General features: G+C 45.5%; 1 protein-coding gene across 7 annotated transcripts in view; it reads left to right on the top strand.

The window, feature by feature from the left end:
* The first annotated feature begins 3,101 nt into the window (after positions 1–3,101).
* Positions 3,102–25,607, top strand: part of LOC119386574 (proline-rich protein 5) — a 71,050-nt gene continuing 48,544 nt past the window's right edge. For 2 of the 7 annotated variants that reach the window (XM_049413175.1, XM_037653861.2), the window contains exons 1-8: positions 3,118–3,524; positions 12,528–12,614; positions 13,223–13,271; positions 13,349–13,403; positions 15,977–16,068; positions 18,732–18,810; positions 21,258–21,325; positions 21,930–22,095. In XM_049413175.1, the coding sequence (XP_049269132.1) occupies positions 3,205–3,524; positions 12,528–12,614; positions 13,223–13,271; positions 13,349–13,403; positions 15,977–16,068; positions 18,732–18,810; positions 21,258–21,325; positions 21,930–22,095 (916 nt within the window). In that variant the 5' untranslated portion in view covers positions 3,118–3,204. Of the gene's footprint in view, positions 3,525–12,527; positions 12,615–13,222; positions 13,272–13,348; positions 13,404–15,976; positions 16,069–18,731; positions 18,811–21,257; positions 21,326–21,929; positions 22,096–25,607 lie in introns of all 7 variants that reach the window. The other 5 variants (XM_037653862.2, XM_049413176.1, XM_049413177.1 and 2 more) reach the window with 5 other exon arrangements.

Below are 25,607 nucleotides of genomic sequence, written 5' to 3'. Positions count from 1 at the left end.
GTGTCACGGAGGGCCCGGTTTGTTCACTGATGCAGGGAACATGCAAAGTCGTAGTGTTCCTTTCTTGCCAACGCGTTAACACTGAGGCTAGCACAGCCGAACAAGGGAGCGACTGCATAGTGCCGCCATTTTGTCGTCTACTAACCCTCCTCGAGAGGACGCTCCTGAATTCCGCTCGGTGGCGCGACAGTCTATGGGCATTGCGAATAGAGTGCTCGGTTTTCGCGACAACGTAACGGGACGAACTTGGCGTCGCTAACTTCCGTCGCTGCGGGCTGACACGAACGCTACGTCGCACTATATTAGGCTTTTGAAGTGTGATCTCTCTTTTAGGGGCGAAGCTCCTTAAGGCGGCACCCGTTCGTCCCTCGTAGTCGTAGTAGTGCGTAACCAGTCGTAACGCTAGTACCAGATCTTGACCTCCAAGGTGGTGCCGGTGGGAGATTTTTCCTGTGCGTTGTTGAACAATAAAAAATTCGCAGCGTGCGCGTTAACTAAAAGCCGAATTCTTCTGTCTCTCATTCCCCATTAGCAGCCATTGGCATGTTCCAGTAGGAAACGTTAGTAGAAGTAAAAGTGCAAGTGTTAGCTAAAAGCCGACTTTTTTTTTCGAAAGTCTGCCCTTAGGCATAATATCTTCTGTCTCTCATTCCCATTAGCAGCCATTGTTTACCTCCAAGGTAGTGCCTGGTGAGATTTCTCCTGTGCGTGGTTAAACAATAAAAATTTTGTTCAAAACGCCGTTGATTGATGAAATAAGCCAACGAAAGACGCCAGATGTTTTCCAAAAGCAAAACGAAAGAACGCCAGATGTTTCTAAAGCAAAACGAAAAGAGGCCGGCTGCTTAACGAAAGACGCCAGATGTTTTCTAAAGCAATGGTTTTCTAAACAATGAAAATTCACAGCGTACATGTAAAATTAAAGTGAGCTGCAACTCGTCATAACTCATCGAACCTTTAGTAAAAACGCGCCCGATCTCACGTCGGTGATGATGTACTGGGCAGAATTCACGGAAGATTCACGGTTTACCGACGAACCTCCGCAGCTTCGCCCACTCATCATCATTCACTCCGTGGATATGCTGTGATTTTTTTTTTTTTTTCATGTGTTGAAGTTTCAGAATTTCTGAAATTTGATCGTGCTCTCTTCTGAATATGTCCTAATTTTACATTTTTCAAACACGTTTCGAAAGCAGGGTGCACAGAGCAATCACTGGACAAATCCACACCCTACAGGGTAGATAACATTTGGCTCTGAAAATGTCAGCGATGGCGCCGCGTTGATCTGAAGCGACACTCGTACGCGCTAACTAAATTTATCTTTTCGCCTAGGCGGTTGTTTGCTATCGCAAAGAGCCGAGAATGCCGCCACTCCAATGAATGCCTTGTACGCCGATATGTATTCCTCTAATCTGCTGCGCATAACATGGCTGATAAGAGGCTTCTCGTTTATTTTGCCGGCGCTTTTTGAAGCTGCCCGCATTCGCTCATCCCCCGGCCTCGCCACAACGGCGTCCGAAACTAACTTTCCGCGGCAGCTCTTGTATAGTAGAAAAATACTGGCATGAAGTTTTGAACTTTTTTTTATTGTAAACAGATTATCGTTATTCTAAACGGATTACCTGAATTGCTAGTCAATTTCTGAAAAAATGACTAGCAAACTCTATAAAGCCACAACTACTAATTTACAATAGCAACGTTTTACGACCAGCTTTTGTTTTGCATCAAGGAGGGGCGCCGCCGCGGTGGTACCGTGGGCACAGTTCTCGGCCGCCTACGACGGTTGTCTAGTAGTTATGGTGCTCGACTGCTGACCCGCAGGTCGCGGGATAGAATCCAGGCCTTGGCGGCCGCGTTCCGCCACAGGCAAAATGTTAGAGGCCTGCGCTCTAGAATTTAGGTTCATATAGGACCCCACGTGGTCGAAATTTCCGAAGCCTTCCACTAAAACGTCTCTCATAATTATATCGTGTTTTTGGGACGTAAAACCCCAACAAAGGTTACTGTCCCGGACTGATGACCCGAAAATCTCGGGTTCGATTCCGGCCGCGATGTTCGCATTACGATGGAGGCGAAATTCTAGACGCCAGTGTATTTAGATTTAGGTGCACGTTAAGTAAACCGGTTAGCACAAAAGCGATAGAAAACTGCTGCAATAGCGATCCACTAAGGTGAAGTGGATGGTGTCAATCAGCATTAAAAATCTTTTGAATCCATTCGGCAGGCTAAAATTGGTCATATAACGTTGCTAATGTCCGGCGGATGTGACTGTCAGAAGTAGTTCCGGCATCCTAGTGTAAGTAGATTTGAGAAATCGCTTAAAAGGGGATACTGAAAGGCCACCCCGGCTCCGATTTCGCTTGATAAGTGATGATTGCATATCTGAACCTTCCGTTTGTTTGCTGATTACCAGGTACGCATGCTTAGCAATTTCTTCCACATGACGTTTTTTCGCGTGTTCAGTTTCATTTCAATAAACTTTAACTGTTAGACAGCACTGGTCCTTTGTCCTTTTCATCTCGTGTCTCTGCCGTGTTCGCGCTGGTGTTCCGAGTATGCGAGGAAATGGTAACACTCTGATCAGATGGAAATGCTACGGGCGGGGAAAGGGGCTGCATTATGCGATGTAGCTCATGACGATGTGTCATCCGTGTCGAAAAAGCTGATAGCGAGATATCGCGGCTCCGATGAGTCTAGTATTTCGACATAAAAGCGTGGTTACTTCCTTAATGATAGGCACGACACGTGTGCATTTAGCGGACTGATACATGTGTTGTTGCTTTCCCACAGCGCCAGCTGCTAACATCTGTCATGAAATGGCAATGATAAGCAAAAAGAATATTTATTTGTTAGAAAGGGAGCGCGAGCAAGTGAGAACTTTGATTGCACTGAGGGTTTCTTAAAGGACTATACCGCTAGCCCAGCACCAATATTGTACGCATTTTCATTACGTTGCACTTATACTTATTAAGGTGGCAAAGTCGGACTGCGTAAGGTCATCCCAGGAAGAAGAGGCACCTGTTGTAATTTAGATTGCTTTCGAGATATCTCTATGCAGTCTGGCTCAAGTGCAAATCCTAATGACACCTCGTATATGAGCGCCTTATCTTACAGCACACCTCTGGAGTAATACTCCCGGCGGGAAGCGAAAGAAAGCTGCTTCGTGAGCTAACTTCGCCGCTGGCTTGACGCCAAAAGACCAGAATGATGGCGAACCTGCTGAACCGAAGCTTCAGAACGCACCGTCGGACGCACAGCACGCCTCCGGGCGGCATGGTGACCGCCACGGTGACCGACCGCATTCCAAGGAACAACACCCTGTCCGCGTCGAGGGCTGCGCTTACCGACGTTCCCGAGCACGAGGAACTGCGAAGTGGCGGCAGGAGACAAAGCTCGCTCGGCCTCTTGTCTGCAGCAGCGTCGACGACGCCGGGCTCAATTCAGGACGCCAAGGTTTCCCTCGTAAAGTACGCCACGCTGAATGCATCGGGAGGCGCTCTGCCCAAGAACCGCGACTGGCTGCGGTGAGTAACGGTATTTCTGCGAATATGATGCGAATATATATGCGAAAAAGTGGCAAGACGGAAGCTCGCTTTCAAGCTGTGTCGTATGATGTGTGCCCTATTTTCGCAATGGAAAAGCATTACAACTACAAAAATTATCCAGAGCGCCGTGTTCTCTAACATTCATTCGGACTGTGGCAGGGTAAAGAAAGGTGGTCTAGCGTTTCTGTTGAATTCTTTGCTTTTATTTTTGCACGCTGTTAGCACTATTCGTAATGGACAGAATGCTTTAGTGTAGCGTTGTCGAGTTATCGGTGCCTATACCGGCGGTGGCAACTCGCTGAGCCTGAGGTGCGAAGTTGCTTTGTGGTTCTTATTGAGATCTATTGTTTGCTTTGTCAGAATTCGGCCTTAACAGCTGTTATTCAGCAAGGAAAAATTGGCCACTTCCCTCTAGCAGGCGTTGCCACAAAGTTTAGTGCTTATGAAAGAAGTGCAGGAAGTGCTCGCAGGCCATAATATTGGGTCAGGGGCTATGATGTTCTCTTTGACAAAGTGACCACGCGGGAACTATTCCTAGCATTTTAGGTGGCATTCCAAAACAACCCCTCAGGATCACACGTGAACGCGAGCTTAGGCTAAGTAGCAATGTAAGCTCACCTGATTTGAAGTATTGCCTTTCAGAGTTCGGCTGCTAGTTTCCGTTACAGCGTTTTCAAGCACTACGGCGTGTAATTAGGTGACGGTTATGAAACACCCGCTGCATCGTAGCCCAGTGAGTGTGGTGTTATATTCGCCAGTGGACGTGTGTTATATTCCTTGGGCGCTTGTGGATAAAGAGAGTCGGCGCATCTTTTCTGGAATTTTCCCCCCAGCACATCTAAAAAAATGCCTGGCTTTGTTCTGTTAGGAATATCTTGCAGTATTCGGTCTAGCTCACATTTTCGAAAAACTTCAGTTGCGTGTTCTATACATGTTGCAATATATACGGATACCTTATCGTCATTGCGTTACGACACTACGAAGCTTTGGGCACTTGAAGGTGTTCTTTCGTCGCCGCCGCACACTCAGCTGTTTCGCTTTCCCTTGTACAGCGACGTCTCTGTCACATCTCATATCTGCATCCGGATGTCGGGTAATCCGTCTTTTATCTGAGCCGCAATAAATATTGCGTTTAGATAACCTGGGAATTGCGGCAAACATGCATTGACAGTACAGTGAAGAAAAAAAAAGGAACAGCGCACATGTGATCACGTGCGGCAGCAGGACCAGATTCGCAAGAGAACGGCGTGGGTTCGGGGGAAAGGGGACATAAGCGGGGGCGGGGGGTGGCGACGTCTTTTTATTTCTTTGATTTATTTATTCATTGGTACTGCAACCCCCACCTGGGTTTTTGCAGGCTGGGGTATAATACATGAAAGAAATCCCAACGTAATGGCATCCCAAATATATTACATTCAGAGGTTACAGTAAAAAACGCCCGATAAACAACAAATGCAGGTTCAGTTATTAAACAAAGCGGTCATCAAACACGCAAATGAAGCAGAGGAACAGGCAACGCATATATCATACAGAATTCCTAGGAATAGACCGACCAAGGCAAGCATCACAATTTGCTTACTCGGCGCGTTTCGTGTTGCCGGGCGGCGCTTTTGGGCAAGCCCGAGATCATGCAGCGCAATAACTGGACAAACACGTGATCTGTGCAAAAAAAGGAACCAAGCAGCAGCACCAAGTGACAAGGTATCAAAAATTTCGCTAGAAAGATGTTCGGCTTGCTAAGCGCAGGGAGGCCACGACAAATGGAAAAAATGACACACAAAACACAAACTACCCGCCAAGGTGGTCTAGTGGTTATGGTGCTCGACTGCTGACCCGAAGGTCGCGGCATCCAGTCGCGGCTGCGGCGGCCGCATTTTCAATGGAGGCTCGTGTGCTTGATCTAGGTGCACGTTAACGAACCCCAGGTGGTCAGAATTTCTAGAGTCCTGCACTACGGCGTCTCTCATAATCATATCGTGGTTTTGTGGCGTTAAACCCCAACAACTGTTGTTATTGGCAAGCACAAACTGCTTACAGAAATGCATTTTCCCAAAGTACAATGTCGTACGCTTGCGCAAATGCACTAGATATGCTTAGTATGATTACCTCCTGAAAACTATTTTTGTCGGAAAGGTTTAAAAATTGGACGTTTTTTTACTGAGCAACCATTTGTTAAATATTTTCAGCATCAGTGATTTATCTTGTCGGCTTGTCATACACGAAGTTACAGTGCTGCTTGCGCTGAACTATGGTTCACATCCACAGGATTTAGAGTGAACAGGCAGTTTTAGAATAGGGTACGCAAAGCTTTGCGTTATCGTTTGTCGCCACTGCGCTTGCGTCGCACACTATCCTTCTGGGTACCCACGTCAAGGAAATAGCGTATCGTACCGAAGGAACGCTATCTGTGCGTACTCTTTTCCAAAACTTATATTGCAAGCCAGGCATAACGTGTACTTCAAAAATGGTTGTTTTGTTCTGAGTTCTTTCTGACAACGACACGGAGGTGAACTCGCAGCGCGCTCTGAACACTTTCTTGGCTTCAGTGAATTTTTTAGCCATTTGACCTAATTACTTAGCTCTCAGCTGAAGTGTTAAGTTCATGAACATTGTATTAGAAAGTTTTCGAAAGGGAGCCCCGAAGGAATAGCGTCGAGGCCACTGCGCTTGAGCGACACCGAAGTAGCGTTTGGGTTTTGCGTTGGGGACGCTATTTCTCGAATTTAGCGGCAGCCCCAAAGCCTGTCCCAAAACCTTTACGTCAAAAAAACATGGCGGCACCCACTGAAGTGACGGCTCTAAGCCAAGACCGAACTGGCCCGATTTCTGAGCAATGGGTGCAATTATGAATTGACATATAGGCTATCGCCTTCTTTTTCATGTCTGACGTATAAGCAAAGATTGACCGAATAATAGTACATGTCTGAGGACCAGTTGTCGGTGTAAAAAATTACAGCATATCCATGGGTGAATGATGAAGACCTTGGGCGAAGCTCCTGAAGCAATCATGGTCTCGGGATTCGCTTCTCGTTGAGCCCGTTTCGCGGCGGCGTCCTTGGCGCGCACCGTCACGGGATCCGCCTGGCTGCCGCCAAGCGAGCGCCCGCCGCTGCGCATTGTCCAAGCTCCGCCAACTATCCGACACGTACGGCGACGATCCAGGAGAATGAGAGAGGCGCTCGCTCCCCGCGCAACCCCGCGCAGCAGCCAATCGGAGAGCAGCGGCACTTCCAGCGCCATCTAGTGTCGATTCACACAAGCGCCATATTGCACACAATGCTATTGGACCAACACCATCTAGAAATGAGACGAGAAAAGGTGATGACGACACAGATTGTGTACAGCGCCATCTAGAACATCGTCCCTGAACTGCAATTTGTATGTAGTTATATGAGACAGCGCCATCTATTGCATCATACGGGAGATCCGTTTACGCCGGACAACGGAGACGTGACAAGGTTAGACTGAGAGGAGCTACGCCCCTAAAATTCGCAGGCTTAACGGAGTTAGGGTGGCTAGAAGTTGGGTTGTTTTGGTTGATCGCAGCAATAATGTGGATTCACAGAAGCGCTGGAAATTACCAGCAGATTAATTAACACTACACCTTGCGAATTAAAAAAAAGATATATGTGAACCGAACGTAATTATATCTGCCAGCTTTTAGTTATTATTCATCGTAGCTTGCCTTTCCGGCCGTCGTGGCGCTGAAACCGTGACACGCTAACACCGGGCGTAAAAACCTATTTGAACACACTTACGTCCTGCTTCACCAAGGCTAGCATACGCAAATCGCCTTGGGGCCCCAAACTTTTCGGTCCCTACTCGAAAACTCCCCAGTAACGTTTCACTGCAACCTTCTTTGCTGTAGCTACCAGCCATGTCGCAATAAGCCTGTTTTGCCCTATATAATACTGCAAAGTCTCTCTCAGAATTAGTAAAGAACACCATTTTGAAATTCGCTTACGCCACGCTCTCAAAATTCCCGCGAACATGAAGTGGCAGTTAGTATAGAGATCCAGTCAGACATGTTGTCAGATACGAGATATATTTGCATGCCACACTACAGTTCCCAAACCCTTGATCAAAAACTGTGGGCAGTTTGCACCAAGTCGCGCAAAGCTTCGCACAATGAAGCCCGGACCCGTTGCCACTCGTACTCCCCATCGACAGACACGTCTAGCTTCGAGATGGGCGGCTTTCTCCTCCAGAGTACGCAGCCAGGCTACGCACTATAGAGCGGAAGTTGAGCACGATGTCTCCGTCGGTGGGCGTGGCTTAGCTACTGCGCATGCGCGGCTTGGTCAGGTGGTGTGGTGTCTGGTCGCCAGACGACTCCATGCTTGCTTCCTCTTCTTTCTATCTTTTTCTGTCTACTTCTTTCTCTCTTTCGTTGATGTTCTCTCTGTCTCCTCATCAGGCTCACTTCCCTTTCTCACCCCCCAACTATACTATGCTATACAAGGTTATGCAATGCTCTGCTAGCGCGCCTGAATAGCAGATGAGTGGCGACACTCGCTTTCGGATCCAGAGCACGCGGGTTGCAATCCCGCCTCGTCCAGAACTTTTTCGGCAAGAATTCTTGTCTTTGTCTTTATACCTTTCTTTCCATCTCTCTGTTTCTCTCTGTCTTTCTCTCTCTCCCTCTCTGTACTCGTTCTCAGGTAGCCGCACAATGGCACATTCAAGTTAAGATGATAGTTTTCTGCGATGGACTCACAAAGAACGATTTGCTCAAGAGGTTCGCTGTTAAAATGCCGTTTCAAACGGATCACGTAATGTGCTGCGGTAATAAGACAGGGGAAAATAAAATTTGCCCAGAGAAAATGGCGAAGCTAGAACATGACTACAAAAAAGATGACTATCGTATAATTAAATTTCATTTCGCAATACCAAAAGGCCAACCCTTTTCCACATAAAACAATGAGTAAGCCAGGAAACGCGCTAAAAGGAAATACAGTTGGCGAAGCCGCCTTCGAGTGCCCACACCAACTCCATGATGCTACTGGTTCTGACAGCGTCCGCTAAGGCTTACATACTTCGTTATCATTAAAATAGATTATATTAGTTTCTTAGCGACCCAAAGACAAAATGCGAAAAAAAAAATGCGCTGAAGCCCCATGCTGTTAGGATTTCGGCACGATGTTCTGAAAACGAAGTGGCTGTGGTAATCAGTTCAGCGAAAGTCCGCAAATTGAAGAAAGCTTCATGAATGGGAAATTTGTAACTGGTCAAGGCGGATACTTCCGTTTTTAGTATTTATGGAAATTCTGACCTTTATTTTTTTTTCTCTCCTAGCAATATCCTGTATACAAACAGACCTTATGCGATGTATAGGGTGTGTATAGTATCATATATAGTATACATGACCGCGATACTACCATAGAAGTCTCAAAGAATAACGAACTAATTCAGCGTGTCACTTTAGTATCCTTTTAGGGAGTGAGATCCATACGTTATGTACTGTAAACGTAGTCGTGTGGTACGCCAGATTTAGTTGTAAGTATTAAGCAAAGGTTAGTGTGCGCGGTAAAAGTGTGTTACGGAATACAGCGCGTCGTTCTTCTGAGTGCGCCTCTGTGCCGGCTGGGTAGCGCTTATCGTTTAGCAAATACGTAATAGTGCTCAAGTACTTCGTGATAAACTCATACCTGCTCTTCCCCGAGTGCACTCCTTTTCAAGAGGCCAGGCAGCCGTATGGTCAGAAGTGCATTTTCACGTGCGGATGGATGCAGCGGTGGAGCTAAATTTCGTCGCCGAAAAACAGCATGAATGAACAGGGCTGTTTTAGTAACGTTTCGAACACCGAGACAGCGGAATAATGCCTCTAAAATATCTTGTTTATCGTCTCCATGTTATGCCCTTATGAAAACGCTTATCCTCGCAGTTTTTCACGCATCATCCGAAATAAGCTCTATATTGTTATGCAACGCTATGAGGATGCCATATGAATACGCATATGTATTACCATGTCGTAGAAGCCTCGCTTCATGTAATATAAAACAAGACCTGAGATATTGTATGGTACCCCAAGTTTTAATGCGAGCTTTTTTACATGCTTGCGGTCTCTTGTTCTTTTTTTGTTTTCGGTGTCTAGGCGATGAACTGCTGCTTAGCCAAATGAGATATCATTATTCTTGTGCAATTAGAATAGCGGAAGCATTCCAAGGGTAGAGGGCCTTCGGCTGATATGTGAGAGACAGCCACAACAGGGATGTCTCGCCATTACGCGCATCAGAGCCGCGGTCGCTGCGATTTACGAAGCTTCACTCAAGAATGGCTTCAAACTGCGTGCATCAGCGCATGTTAGACGCGGCGTTCTGGGCTATCAGTATATGCGTATAGTGCGCATAACTGCATCTTAAGGACGATGTGACAGAGGGCGGAAATGGGAAATGTGGCGAGGATAACGCGTTCCACCTGTGGGCCTGCCTCATACTGAGAGCAATAATACGGAAAAAGGAAAGACAAGTGAGAAAGGGAAATGGTAAAGATATGCGCTCATGTTGAGGTAAGACAACGAAGTGGCTTTGTCGGGGAGAAAAGAGAGCGACGTTTACAGGCACACTTAGTACACGACTTATTCCTAGTTTTACACGCTGGATTGTCTCCTAGTTGTACACGCTGATTTATTAAACAGACGTTTAATAAATCATTTACAGTGCGTAAGTTTTTTTTGTATGACATTTGACTGCCGCACTTCTATTTGCGCTCATTTTAACCACTCACGTGACAGGCTTACGCACACAAAGCTATTTTGACACTAAAGTACGATTGGCTGGGCGACGGCCACCTATGCAATATGTGTTATTTCGGGCCTCTTAACTCTGGCTTGGCTATAGGCTTGATTCACACGGGGTAATATAAAACATGACTTCCAGTCACCGTCCGTGCACTGGCGGCCATCGTGAGACATCATTTTTGTAAACTCATGTGTAGGACAATGGTACCGTAACGCCGCAATGTTCATAGGAATGCCGGAGTGCCATTTTTGAAGGAAAATTAAATGGCGAGAAATTGCGGGTCAGGACGAACGTCGGTGCCTTACCGTGACGGTGGCGGCGCGCATCGTCTGGCGGCTGCCTCAGTCACGCCTTATTCGTAGAGCAACCGAAAACCTTGAGAGCTTGTTGATGTCAACTCTACGCAGGATTCACGATTCGCTGTGTCCAAATATATGTTCACAACCTCAGCTACCACAGCGGTTTAATTATGGTCATAGGTGCTAGTCTTCGCGATGGAGACATGACACCAGGCGTCAACGTGGGTGCATCCACATGAAAAGGTGCTGTAGCTGCCAAACTCGAATAGGCATTGTACAACCTCTCATATATCACGACACAATAAGCGCTACTTTGTGAAGACACGTCTCACTTTCGTGTTATACCGATTCCTACGACGGAGGGATCAGCCATGTTTTCTTTTATTCTTGGAGCTATGGGCACCTACACCTAACTAGATGACGCTACGTCGCTTTTATTTAGCATTCCAGTGACGCGAAGAAAATGAAATGCGAACATTCCAAAAGCCATCGCTGCATGTTTACATTGATGAAATTCAGTGCGGTTCGCGCTTCTCATCGCGATCGTAAACAACTTGGAGGACGTTTGAGCTTCGCCTTCAAGAGTAGAACGCGATAGCGTAATCGGGCCCGTGCGCATCGCCTTCTCAATTGCTAGCCTATCTTCGGTTCTCGGTGCATGCCTCAACCGCGCCGTAAGGCACCGCACGACTGTGCGCGTAACATTGGCCGTTTCAAACTATCCTAGAATGCCTTCGGCAAGTGCAGTTGCGCGGTGCCCACTACGCCATAATTCCTTTTGCGAATCAGCGAAGGGCCCACTACGCGTGCGTAAGGCAACAGGCAAACCTACACAGCTGCTCACTTTGTTGATGCTTTTGTAGCTGATGGTGATTGGATATGTCTGAGCGCTTTGTAATGGGTGGGCTTTTAAAACACCCACTCGTCGCGCAGTTCACATGTTTCGACGCCTGGCGCGATTCTACGCGTCTCCCACGTAATATTGCACGAGTTGAGAAGACTCCTTCCACTACATTATGTTCATATAGTATTTTCTTCCGAAGCAGTTTCAAGCAATATCATAGCTCTGTGGTTGAACACCTGCTTGCCACGCAGACGGCCTGGGTTCGATTATCAGTCAGACCGAAAACTTTTAATATTGATTTTATTTGCACCTTTCTCGATTTTTTGGTCACGGACAAGATGATTATTTTTCGCTCACAATCAACGACACCGACGCCGACACCGACATTTCTGCGAAACGAGCTCTTTAACGCTCTGACGTTAATATACGCTCCTTTTCTTGAGTTAATCTCATGTGTCACAACGGATGTGCCTCTCATCTCTCCAAGTTTCCTTCGACTGCTCGTAAGTCTACGAGTTCTGGCGCTGCCGTCAACTGCGAAAAGCTTTAGTGCTAAGTTCTTACGACTCTATCAAGACCACTTCTAATAAACCGCGCCGCTTTTGACGATCTGATTTATCATGAGTGCCTCCGTGTGTCACATAGAGTTTGCTGTAAAAGTTCTCAAATTCTGTCGCTGCAAAATGTTTCCGAAATTTCAGTGCAGCCTTTTTTTCTCAATTGCCTTTTTCGATATTTCAACCAACACATGCAGTCATCTTTAATAAAGCTTATTTATTCAGGGCGAATGTGGTCGTCGATAAGAACAGACGTTAAACACAAACAAATCTCTTCCCGAAATTTCCTTTCTCGAGATATTTGCTCCATATTTCTGCCAGGTTACATTGGTGCATGTGAAGTGCTAGCACGCACAATGAAGGTATACACGAGGCCCGACATTGTTTTTTTTTTAATATTGACATTTCTGCCATACCTGAATATGTATGACATTGGAAACAATGGTAATTTTTTGGTTGCCGAGAGATGGCCTTAGAAACACGTATTTTATTCCGCAACTGTAGTCAGTGCTAATAAAAACGGGAAGTAATTTTTTTTACAGGTTGCAACACGCCATCCGACGTCTATTCAAGACCAAGGACGCGTGCTTAGAACCTGGAGAAATGGCCGCTCTTCATGACAAAATACGGTATGTACAAGTGACTGCATCTTTCGAAACACAAACGAATCTTTTTATGTATCGCTGATAGAGACAGCAGTGTGTCTAATTTTCCCACTCGTAAGAATTCCGAGGCTCATGTTGTTTGTTAGGTATATATTGAAAAAACCAGCTGAAACAATACTTTACATTCGCTCAATGTGTTATGAAAGAGTAATGTATGCTACTGAAGCCATGTAGGCGCAGCACCGAGGCTGACAGTTGTATTCGCCTTTCATTAGCAGCCTCTAAACAGTACGGACTTAGTGGAGGAATTGTGCTCCTTGTGGGAAGCAAATTGTAACGCGCCGCGGGTAGTCGTGGGTGACCCGCGGTCTCGGAGTTCATACGATGAATGCACGCGCATGCTTGACGTTGCGTATACCACGTCATTTCCAGCGGAAGGCGGCGTCGGCGTTTAGTTATTTTTGGTATTACATTAATGTACTTCCGCGATATGTTTACAGAGATTCTGCCCGACATCTGCGCTATCTTGAAATAGGGATCTGAGGATGTTCAAAATATCGTCACACATGACCTGTAATGAAAAAAAAAGTGAGATCAGACAGTGTTTTTCGATTTTTTTTTTCACACTACAGGACTCTAGGAAGCTCAAAGGCAGGTCCCTTCCTTTTCGACTCGATCAAGGTACTGCGCCTACACGCCTTTGTTTTCACGTTGTACATTGTTTCATTCACTTAGTTCCTGGCTTTCACTGTTTGCAGCACGAAATTGAAGTCTGCCTGACAGCTCTTTTACGAAAGCTGCAAGCTGTGCCAAGTAAGGCTTCTTCTTCACAAGCTTTATATGTACAGCCTTATTAGCTGGGCCGCTATTAGTTGCTGTGACAATTCCTTGATTCAGTGCAGTCTGATGCACAGTTGTCTAGAGCGGCCAGTCGGCTGCTTCAGCCGCCGTTTTTTTCTTTTTTTTTTTGCAAAATTATCTTGAGACCTTCGCCATAATGATACCAAACATAGTTCATAACGCAAGCTGGGTCCCTGTGGTATAATTAAAGCATGGACGGAAGCTCTTAGTTAGCGCGTGGCCCACAGCCACGCGCTCTACTGCTCTTCAGAAGTGTGATTCAGACTGTAAGAGTTCACTGCAATGCTGCAGCAGCATACGACCGCACTCACTTCATACCGCGACACAGTGCCGATTTGTTGACACTTATGACCCCTTTCGTGACTTCCAAATGTCATCATTTTTTTTCTGTTTTCACTAGCAGCCCTAACGCGAACTTTCTAGTCGGATGCGTCTGAGAAGCGTGTTGCCTGGGTCCGGACACTGGTGCTGGATATGTAGTTATGGTTAAGCTGGTTTTTCCTTTTTCAGTCATACGTTGTAGTAACTTGTGCGGCCTGGTTTCTGCTCTAAAACATATATTCAATTAGAGACTATGCTACAAATTCGAGAGTTCGAGCTTTAGTAGTTGACTTATGGCGGCATTAATGCATCGTCGAAGAATCGTTGCTCCGAGCTGTAAGAACGTGCCGTGATCAGAACCGCCGGTTTTAGAACGTTGTGTTGCGTAGCTCTTATAATGGTTCCTACTGATTCCTTAAAGGGACACTAAAGGCAAATAACAATTTATGTCAGAGTGAAAGCCCAATGTATGACAACTTCTGAAACGGCAATATTATCAACAGCAGTGCCCTACTTACCGAGAAATTAAGCTAAATGTATCACATGATGAGCGCCACGAGTGGGACATTGTCGAAGTGATCCCGATGACGTATGGAAGTTGGCCTACAATAAATCACTAGTAATAAAACTAGCAGCAGTAAAAAAAGAACATTCGAGCATCAAAAGACGTAATAAAATGCTGTTTGTTCGTTTTCGCTTGATTCATGGAAAACAAAACATCCGTGGCGTTGCCATGGGGAACCGCGCGCGTGGTTCAAAGGTTCCGTTTTCGCCCAACTGCGCCTCGCCCGTCTCAGTGGTAGTTTCGCGATCGCGTACTGCCGTGCGTGTTTTGCGCGCTCGTGAAACTCGCTCTGACAGAAAGTTCGACAAAATGCCGCATGTGTGTGATATTGCCGGATGCCCGAATGGTGCACAACGCCAATGCTGCCGGTGTGTCTTTTCACTGGGTGCCGCGCAATGAACCCTTACGCTCGAAGTGGCTTAGTGTCATGCCATTGCGCCAGTGTGCTAAACAGTCAAAACCTCTGCGTGTGTGCTCGCTGCACTTTCGTACTGAGGATTACGAGACCAACCACAACTTGGTGAAGGCTTTGAAAGTGCCCATCCGAGCAAGTCTTTGCCGCAGCGCCGTTGTTGCTACTGTGGGTCCCGCTACTTCCACTCGGCTGCTACTAGTGTCGGCGGCCGCGCAGTAAAAGCGGGCAACGTTGGGCACGGCAGCAGTGACGTATGAAATTCGTATTTTCAGGCGGGAGATTTGAAGCGCGCTAACGCGATGCGGACCACTGAAAACGTGATTTTATTTCAAAATAAGCACTTCCTTGGCACAAAAGCAGCACTACGAGGTTTCTGGACCGCTATTTCAACAATCAACGCCGACTTAATATTTGCCTTTAGTGTCCCTTTAAGGTTGAAGGGTGGCGTTAGGTAATGCGCAATATTTCTACTAATTATCTTGCGCGTATTCTAGTTTTAGTATTATCTTTTTTCATGATTTCTTCAACATGCTTAGTTAACACGGTGGACTCTATATGCAGCGAACAGAATTTAAATGAAATAAATGAGAGAGCAAAAATACAGCCCTTGAGCACCATTACTGGAAGCAGCAGGCATTACTTGCAGGAAGAATCGAAATGAATAACTGTTTATAAAAATCCAATTATTGTCGATTCAATGACCTAGTTTGCGACATATGTTGCCAATTATCCATTGTCGACTGTCACATCGTGATGTTTGTGACAGAATATTAAAGACGTGTATGGCTTTGCGAACACCTCTTACCATGTTGCCCATCGGAATATCGTTTTATTTGAGCACAAGTCCGTTTTTTATATGGTTCTAGATTACGTTGTGCGTGCTTTCCTCTTTAGTGCTGGGAAGCCGTCAAGGTAAAATAAGCGAAATGTACGAAACATAAATTGTATTATTTTACAATAGCTGAAATAATGCCTCCTTTTTAATGAACGTCACTGTAAAGCATTTCCTGGCCCTTTGTGACGAGGGCACGTTCAACAATGCAGTGCAATGCGATGACTGTTCGTGCACAGTCTCGTGCTTCAGTTGCAGTCTGTATACTTTGTATCATGCAGTGCTGACCTCAAAAAGTTCAATACAATAGCCGGCATAATACAATAGACAAAAATTACGCTGGTGAAGTTAATCGGGCTCTGGCTTATAAATTTCCTTCTCATTCGCTGCAGGAGAGGGACTGCTGGAATCGCTGTCTTCCGAGTGGGAAAACTTGTTCCGACATGTCCTGCCCACGCTTGACATGATCTTGTACGTCGTCAAGGCATGCACCTTTCCACAGTTCTTATTGCACCATCCGCCGGCAATAGCGAAAAACCAATGTTTTTTCACGCGTCTGTGAAGCATCTAGTCGTCCGAATTAACTAAAGTGCGTTGGCGGGCTAGTTGGTTGTTCATGCTTAGTTTCTACAGCGCGACTGGACGCGGACGGAGAAGGAACACGCAAACACACACACAGCGCTGACTTTCAACTTGTCAGCGGTGGCGGAGCGCCTGAAAAAAAAGTACAGGTCTAATCCGAGTGAGCATCAGAGTGACACTCGGAGGAAAAAGCTTGCAGTAGTGCCCTACATCCACACCGTATCTCACAACCTGAAAAGGATTGCGAGAAGGTCCGGTGTGGACGTTGTTTTTTCCGCGCCCGTGCGACTGCAGGGACTTTGCAGGCGAGTGAACGCCGAAAGGGAAAAAGAAAATGCTTCGTGTTCCACTAAACATAGCGAGAATTATGTTGCCTGCGCTAAAGACGTTAATTATTCCGTCCCGCTGTCATGTTCCCGTATGTACATTGGCCAGACCGGCCGGTGTGTGAATCAAAGGTTGCGCGAACATAAGTACAATGTCACGAAAGTTATTTCCGGACACCTTGCCATTCACTGCCAAAGATGTGGCTGTTTTCCAATTTTTGATAAAACTAGTATTCTCAACAGGGCAAGAGATCGATTGACTAGAGAAATTATTGAAGCGTATGAAATTGATAAAATGAATGATACATGTGTCAGCATGCCATCCTTGTCTCTAACAGATAAGGAAAGGAGATATCTGGATGCGTCACTCTAGGTTGGTGGCAACTGGTTGTGATTGCGGCAGAACATGCGCGTTTGGGTCCTGCTTGTGTTTCTTGTTTTGTGTGCACCTGCTCGCGTGTGTCTATATAAGCGTCACGTGCATATGAAAAATAAACATTCCAGTTGAAAGTCAGCGCTGTGTGTGTGTTTGCGTGTTCCTTCTCCGTCCGCGTCCAGTCGCGCTGTAGAAACTAAGCGTCCGAATTACTCATATTCCGAATTTTCAATTAGAGCTACCCGCAGGAACTGACTCTTCCAAAATTGAGGATTGCTACCATAGCAGTCATTATTTTCAGTGTATTTATTATGCGTATGTAGAAAACTGCCCCACTTCGCCTATTTTGTCTATGTCCCGCATAACATGGCTCTTTTCTCACAACCCATTTGAGAAAGATCTCTTCAACGCATCACGAGGGCTGACGAAGGAACAGCAGTGAAGAATTATTGCATTTTGCAATAAACATGTGCCCGCCGTAGTGAGGTGATGAACATGTGTACCGTAAGTTGAATATGTGCGTAAAATTTGCGGCGCATCGAGACATAATAGTGACATTGCTTTTTTTCCCCAAGAACCACCTCACAGAGCGGTGAAAAATTGAATATTACCGTTATATGATAAGCAACCTAAAAGAAAAAAGTATCAGTGAAAAGGCAAAATTGTGACTGGTCGTTGATGTGTGCCTGCTACGCGGAATAGATCCAAGAGATGCTTTCGAAACGCTTGAACTTAACAGATGGGATTTGCTGAACTTATGAACTAGTTACGACTCTATATGTTTTGTCTCTGGGAGCGCGGAAGTTTTTACTGTGGCGTTTAAGATCTGAGTTAATCGACACTGTGGCCTGCGACATTAAAATACTGTGCCACTGCTTTTGGTAGTCTTTTCGTGGTGTACGCTGTTCGTGGTGTATGTCTGTTTCGTCTAACATTAATTGCCTTTCCGGTTTGGCCATTGTATTCCTTGTTAAAGAGTGAACATTGAAGCTGGCAACTAACGTTTGAACTAGTGCCGGTAAAACACAATTTCATATGATGCAAATAATCACTTCCGGTACTTTAAACTAAAGTCATCTTGACGGCGTGAAATTTCAAATGGAAGATTTGAACTCGACGGCCCAAAACGACGCTCATAATAAAGTTTTTCGGGGAGAAAGAGGCGGCTTTCCGTTTAGGCACAGGAAATACCGATATGAGACATAGGAGAAGCTTAAAACATTCCTTTATTATACTCGATAACAACAAAAAACATGTGGGAGGATTTTTTTTAAAATTACATTGGGTTTTTCAATATTTGTTCCGTATTTTCTGCAGTACATATAGATGGGGTCCACAGAGCTATAAGTTTAGAACTGCTGATTTTTTACTGTTTTGTGGGCACGCTGTCCTTTCAAAATTGCTAAAGCCTGTTTAGGGGTGTACTAAAGTGGCTGGAGTAACTTGCTTGTGAATTCGGGCGCTCGAGAGCAAACTCGCACAAGGACAGGAACGAATACGTACAGAAGAAAGCGTACCGGCTCTTTTTCTGCATTTGATACTGCAGTATTGGTAGTGTAGTTCCCTACAGTTCTGCAGAATAATCTTGAAAGAGGGACCTATCCCTCAATACAATGCGCAGAGCATGCCGGATGCTCATAATCGCTGTTCCCATTGAATTTAAAGAAGTAAAGGAGACACACTGTGGTTATAGGCTGTTTTTCTATGCAGTAAGAACAACAACATTTTCTTCATTATTCAATGCAAATAATTTCTCTTCTTACTAAAGGAGAAAACAGAATATTCGTGGGCCTTAATGCTAATGGCTCGCACAAATCCCACGTGATTGACTACACTACACATGTTTTTATTTTCTGTATGCAGGGTAAAGGCTCAATGACAGTAAGACAAGCATTTCTTGTGGTATTCCGAGATGCAGTCGTGACAAAACTGGATCTTGAAGGTATGTACTTGTTTTTCTCACGCACAGTTGAGGTAACCAGCCCATTTATTCCTTGCACTGGGCTCGGTTGCTAAGCTGAAAGACGCGGGTTCGATCCCAGCAACGGCGGTCGTATTTCGATCCAGGCGAAATGCTCGAGTACTTGTCATATATGTTTAGGTTTAAGTGGGGAAAAAGGATTGGGACAGAATGGGGAAGGAAGACTCAGAAACACTGGTGCTTGTGTGTACAAGTGTGACTAGCAGACAATGCCGCCTCGACACCCTCGTCAGAATGCCAGAGGCTTATTGCTGTGCGATGTTGTACACATTAAAGAAATCTGGGCGGTCGAAATTGTCTACAGCCCTCCACAACGGCGTGATAACCATATCGCGGATTTGGCGCGTAAAACTCCCGCTGGTACTTGACTATTATTAATTCTTGCATACACCGCCTTTTTTTTATTGAGCGAACTGTCCTGCAACCAGTAAGAAAAACTATGTTGCTGACAAAAACGTATTGCAAGCTTGTCAGAAGTTCCCTCAACGGTCCTCAACGGAGAATTGTATGAGGGGGACGTTACACTTATCTACACTTGTCCTAACAAATCGTCCACGTTGAAGCTTGCAATTTTTACGAAAGGTATTTTATAAAGAAATGATCTATTTGCCAGCGTTTGTGTTACGGTAAGCACTTACGTCGCATGACGTGTATTCTGAAGGACTTTTTTTAAGGAGTGTAGTACAATAGCATGGCACATTACAGTCGACTTTTCAAACCATGTAGTGACCCTCTGAGTCACAGCGGGTTGGGACCCCGGTAACATTTCAGTTTTGCATGCGCATATATATACCCCCCCCCCCCCTTACAAGCAATTCTGGCTACGCGCCTGATGTGAGTTCGTACTTGGCGAACCTGACTCAAGCACAGTCATGCAAATAACGCAGCGAAATGGAGAAGAGTTGCATTTATACCACGGAGTGATTATAAATGTGTGTACCTCGAAAAAAAAACAACCTTATATGTTTCTATATTTCTCGCAGTCCAGCAGTGCAGACATCACTACTATTAGGGGCTACGAGGTATACCTAATATTTTGGACATCAATGAAAACATTCTGATAGAAGCATCACTGCAAAGCGTACTTAGCTGAGATCTCCATTTTGGAAAAGTGACATTAGTAAGGCGGGCATCACAGTTCTTGCAGGGCCGTGGTTTTAAGTTGCATTCTGCATTGAGTATGAATGCAGTGCCTATAAAGCAGGTCAGCAAACAGCCTTTTTTGAACACCGTACAGGGTAGTATTGTTTTGTACTTTTGTAATCTAGCTTGAAATTTAAAATAAATGCCACTCTGCTTATTGTTATACTTCCGCCCACTTGGGCGCATCACATCAGACAAAAATCCAGCAACGATTGAAGTAATTTGCTTGGTGCAGTATACCTATGTGGCACAGGCATTTGCACACTTAGCGGGAAACTCCGAGTTTGGCTGTAAACGTGGAACAGCCTGTACACACTCAAGTAGATTATTTCTTAGTTTTCTTTAATGAATTCATGAGAAATTGACAAACATTGCTAGGTTCAGTTATTATTTGCGAAACTGTTTGAGCAGGAAATACCCAGGCAGACAGTACGCAACTGATTGTTTTTATGTTAGGCTAGTAGGTGTCAGTGAGCGTTGCCTCATTACGTATAAACCAGATCTCGCCAAACTCGCACTAAGGCGAACCAAGAGCATACAGTCGCACCAAGACAACTAGCCAGTTCACTGTCGGCTTCAAACGTGCACATGTCTGCAGCTGCTGAGCATTGCGATCGAGTGTCGTCTGTGGAAGTGTCTTCTCTCGTTCACGCCAATTGAATGTATAAGAAGCCATCTGAGTGACATTGCGTCACATTTAGATGCACAAACAATCAGTGGACCACAAAGAAACTTACATGCTGCTTAGCACTGTCTGCCACAAGTACACCAACGAAGTATTTTGCGCCGTTGCCGAGTTCTCGGCAAGATACTATGCTGGAATAGTGTAATTATTGGCATCATGGGAAGCAACCCAAAAATATATGGAAAAGAAAGGCAAAAGGAGGGAGCTCCACACCGTCAACTTAACCTTCATTGGATATTCAGTTACGTATGCACAACGGGCCGCATTAGAACGAAAGTAAGCAGAGTGTGAAATGGGCTCCGTCGGCGTTGCTTCACTATTGTCTTTCGCTTTGGTAAGCACTGTTGCACACTGAGGGGAGAAACACGATAAACGTGACAAGTGAAGCGCTAGTTGCTCTGCAGTCATCGCATGCGTAGCTTGCCTCACTAAATTTTACATTCCTTGGTCTTCATGAAAGACCATTATCTCTCTCTCTCTAAATTATATAACTTCATTTTGCTATTGTAACAGGATCGCCTTAACGTGACACTTTTTTCGGTATTGTATAAAAAAAATTCTCAACTGTTTATTCATACAGATCTCATCAACGAAGAGACTCGCCATCTCGTCCCCGAGGGAATCCGGCATATGCTTCTGATTCTTTATGTAAGCCTGTGATCTCTTTGTAGGGCAGATTGGATTCAATAATGCATAGGTGCACATTTTATATCGTTTGAATGACTACAGCTCGATGGCACATTTGTGCTCATATGCCACACTAATTTTTTAGGAGCCGTATTGAATGAAATGATTATTTTAATGCAAGATCCGTGAATGGGCACAAACTCATTGAAACATAGAGAGAACGATAACATAATCGATGGATCATGATTTCGCCCATGAAATGCAGCAACAAGCGCCAAAAAAAAAACATGCCCGAGTCGTTGGTCTGGAAGGTGGTGCAGCCATGCGAGAGCACTAACATGTCGTTTGCTAATGAGGAGTCTTAATGCTCGAGAAAATGAGTATGCAACGATTCTACGCTATTAGACAGCTGCATAATACGCTAACGAGCGAATATGAAGCTCAGTACTGCACAATGACAGACCGAATGACGTCTGTTATGTAGGAGACACTATGTAGGTATCACAAACGATTGCCTGTTCGTTACATGGAACACTTTTCTTTGCAAATATAGACATCATCAACGTGTCCAACAAATTTTATCACTAATACTATTGATTTTATATTTTATACCGCTTTGATGCAGAACATCAGTGACAGTTATCCACCATCGAAGACAAAACTAAAGCTTGAAGGGCTTCTCGCACGGCTACTAGTTCCCTTCTTGGGATTTCAAGGCTTATACGAAGGCACGCCTGAGCCAACGGTGAAATCTGCCGAGCCGGAGGTCGCCGCACGCCGAAAGTCAGCAGGTGCGTTCCTACTTCTGGTTCTTATGCCACACTCCTTGTTTATGTTATAGGCGATGCGCAAAGCGCCGACGACGCCATCTGCCGCCATGGCTCGGAAGCGCTCGCGGGGCCCGGCGAGCAGTGTTCCCGCGAGCGTCTATACGCGAGTGCACGGATGGATGTGTTTTTCATCGTGATTTAACGATTCTGGCGGGCCTCAGCTATGTCGAAAAATACCTGCTGCGTTGTCGGCTGCTCAAACACACACAAAAAATCGCCAGGAACGCACATCTACAGGTTTCCGGTGCTATTTCATGAGCGAAAGCGACGGCGGCGGTGGATTGCGGCTGTACGACGTAGAAGCTAAGCAATCGCGCTTTGTTTACGGCAGTGTTAGGATTACCGTGTTTTTATTTCTTCTTTTTTGTCGCTACGTTTTCAGCGAACGCTACTACGTTTACACTTGGTCGCCTCGCCTGCATTGTAGACACTACAATTCACATGAGGTTGTTATTGCTGATAAGACGCGATACCTTGGCTCACTTTAAAAACGAATGGCGCGAAGCGGAATGCGAGAGAATGTAGGGCAGGTGACGGCTCCTTTAAAAAAGCGCCGTGGAATCACACGTGTGCTGTACGAAATCGGCTGCATTCTACCTATTGATGGCACTGGAATGCAATCATCGGTGCAGAATGTTCGCTGTACGCTTCTGCACCGATGATGACAAGCTTATCGTTTGTTTTTTCACAAGTCTATCGTGCTGGTTTCAAAATTTTGCCAACGCTGACCCTTCACGGGGCCGACCCTGTGAAATCTATACGCCGGTGCGACAGCACTCCCTCAAAATCTACTATATCAGCACATGACACGTAAACGAAGCTACTGTGTCGAGAAAAAACATTGGTTCACTCGTCAACGCATGCAGGCGTTAGTGATCGGGACGTTATAAAGAAAGCGGTGTACTTACGATGACCTCCACTTCGTAGGAGAAGCTTGCTGTCGATTGTCTGTGACAAACACTTGTCGCGTATGGGGACATTGTCGTCCCTCACAGCTGTGACATCGGACACATGTCCACTATTATAAAGTGCGGCTCCTTTGCACACACTGTTGCCGCAAAAGTAGCTATCTGGGACGCGCACAACCGGCGAATCGCACGCGCGCAAATGAGGCGTCTGCTACGCGACCCGCGAGCGGTCCCAACGGCCGCCGCTACGCGGCTTTCAGTGGCGCCCCTATAGGCGCTGCGCATCGCGGATACACGAACTCCGACTCACAGACGGAAGAAGTTAAATGTATACTCGGCAGGCAAAGTACAAACGTGCCTTGTGACCACACTACGCACTTAAACACTTTTACTGCCCTCTTTTAAAAGAAACTGGTCCAGGAACATGGCCCTGGTTTAAGAAAATATGGTACTGCGACTTCACGGACGACATGTATTTTAAGGCATCATACGGGACAAAAAGCTGACGTCAGGACATGACAGGTGCTTCAAACCGCGCGCGCACACACACACCTAGAGAGGGAGAGCGATCCACTCTTCTAGCATCGGCGCCTTGACGGGTTCCATCTACAATATACTACATGGCGATCTCTTGCATACTCTACTTTCTAAGTTTATTCTAAAATGCATCGCCCATTTTATAATTTTGCAAACAAAAGATACAAGAAGATTCCATGGGGATTAAAGAGCGCTGTGAAAGACAACAAATTTTTTTTTCGAATTCAGTTGGCACCTGGGAACTTGCACTACAAATTGTAAAAAAAAAATCTGTACAAAATAAGACACGAGCCAAACGAGTTGCCAGTGAGCGCTCGTGTTGACGCCTTCGTCTCTCTCGTGTCCCCGTTTCTCGTGCTGCTTTTACAATTTTCAAGCCGCCCTACAAATTTATTCAATCTGAGTTACATCGCACCGCATATTTCTTACAAAGGCAACACGCCTACGACAATGTGCCACAAAATTAATCATTCTTTCGTTCGCAGAAGACTGCCTATAATACGACTTTGCCACTCCGCACTATTGCGAAGAAAACGCGTACACAGACTATCATGTGACATCACGCACACATATCTGACGCCGAGAGAAAGATAATAGCATTCCATGCAGACTAACGGAAACCAGTCTTCAATCTGCGATAACATGATACCGTGCGTACCATCTCCTGGCTGTATTTGCACACTGAGACTTCTTGTGGAGGTATGCGCCCACTGCAACCACCACGGACTATAAGGAAATCTCGAGCTGAGCAGACGCGTCAGGCGAAGGCATGATAAGTCGCGAGATGGATGGCATCAACCGTCTCGAAGGTTGACGTCATCAATATCATTATTATGCACCTTCGCTGTTAAAAACAATTACGCGAAATATTTTATAATTTCTCGATCTGACGAATAAATTTCCATTCCCCGGCGGGTACGCATAGGGTTCAATGTTGTCATTAGCTGGAATTAGGGAAGTTATCATGGCCCTTAACACGATTTAACAGAGTTTTTGTGGAAGTAAATCAGGAAAAAATGCTGCAATTTCTGTCTATTTCTGACTCAGACGGGTTTTTCTTTGGGTGTTCGCTGTAACGCTATCGGGTTAAAACATCTGGTCGCCCTAATCACGGCCCTAGTTTCATTTCGACGAGTCCACACGCTGCGCCCATGCGCGGAACGGACTTAATAGTCGGTAGCGCTTTTACGTACCAAATGTTGCCAGGAGCGGCGGTGGTTTGTGGTGGCCAGAGTTGCCAGATGTTACCGAGATAACGAGTGAATAATAATCACAAAAGAAGCCCAGAAAAAGCGGTGCGACTTTCGCGAAAAAGCCCAAAAGAAGTGGAAATGTAATAAATTTTCCTTTCTAGAAAATATTTCTAATTGTAATAAAACATTGTCACTGAAATACGAAAGGGAGTGTAAAAGTCACTTTAATTATTTTGTACGGCGAAAATATGCGCAACTATGTATGTTTTTTTTTTCGTTTTCAAACGTATGTTTGACTTCTACACTCAACTACACAAAGTCATCGAAAAACGCGCTATTAGCGATCGTAATGATCACCAAAATAACTATATTTGCTGGAAAAATGCAAATTAGCCTTAAAAACGCGACAAGCGACTGGAAAATTCTTCAAGCGGCTCGGGCTATAAAAGAAGCCCAAATCCGCCTATTATAGCGGAACTGGCAATTCTGGTTGTTGCTATGAGTTCTCCCAGAGGAACACGGTAGTTGCTTTCTACTTAGTAGCTTGTGAAACGTGGCCCTGATCGTCTTCTCGCAGCTTTCTTGCTCTGTCTGCCCGTACAATTACTGCATTTGTTCTCCCCGTCCATGCATAACTCGCAGCTTGTCATGGCTTCACGCGGCAGCCTACCTCACATGTATCACCCCGACATGGGACGCCCCATTTGTCCGGACTGCCCTCGCGGGCTTTTCACACGCGCAGGCGTGCGTTAGGGGAAAATAAAATACCAGGGTAGCTTTCGGATGTCGCTACGTTAGAATTATAAATTTCGAATAACTGAAAAAGTTCTGTTTC

The sequence above is a fragment of the Rhipicephalus sanguineus genome, chromosome 3 (genome assembly GCF_013339695.2).
Source record: "Rhipicephalus sanguineus isolate Rsan-2018 chromosome 3, BIME_Rsan_1.4, whole genome shotgun sequence".
NCBI lineage: Eukaryota > Metazoa > Arthropoda > Arachnida > Ixodida > Ixodidae > Rhipicephalus > Rhipicephalus sanguineus.
The sequence above is the reverse complement of the archived record's forward strand: the minus strand, read 5'-3'. Positions and strand labels throughout refer to the sequence as shown.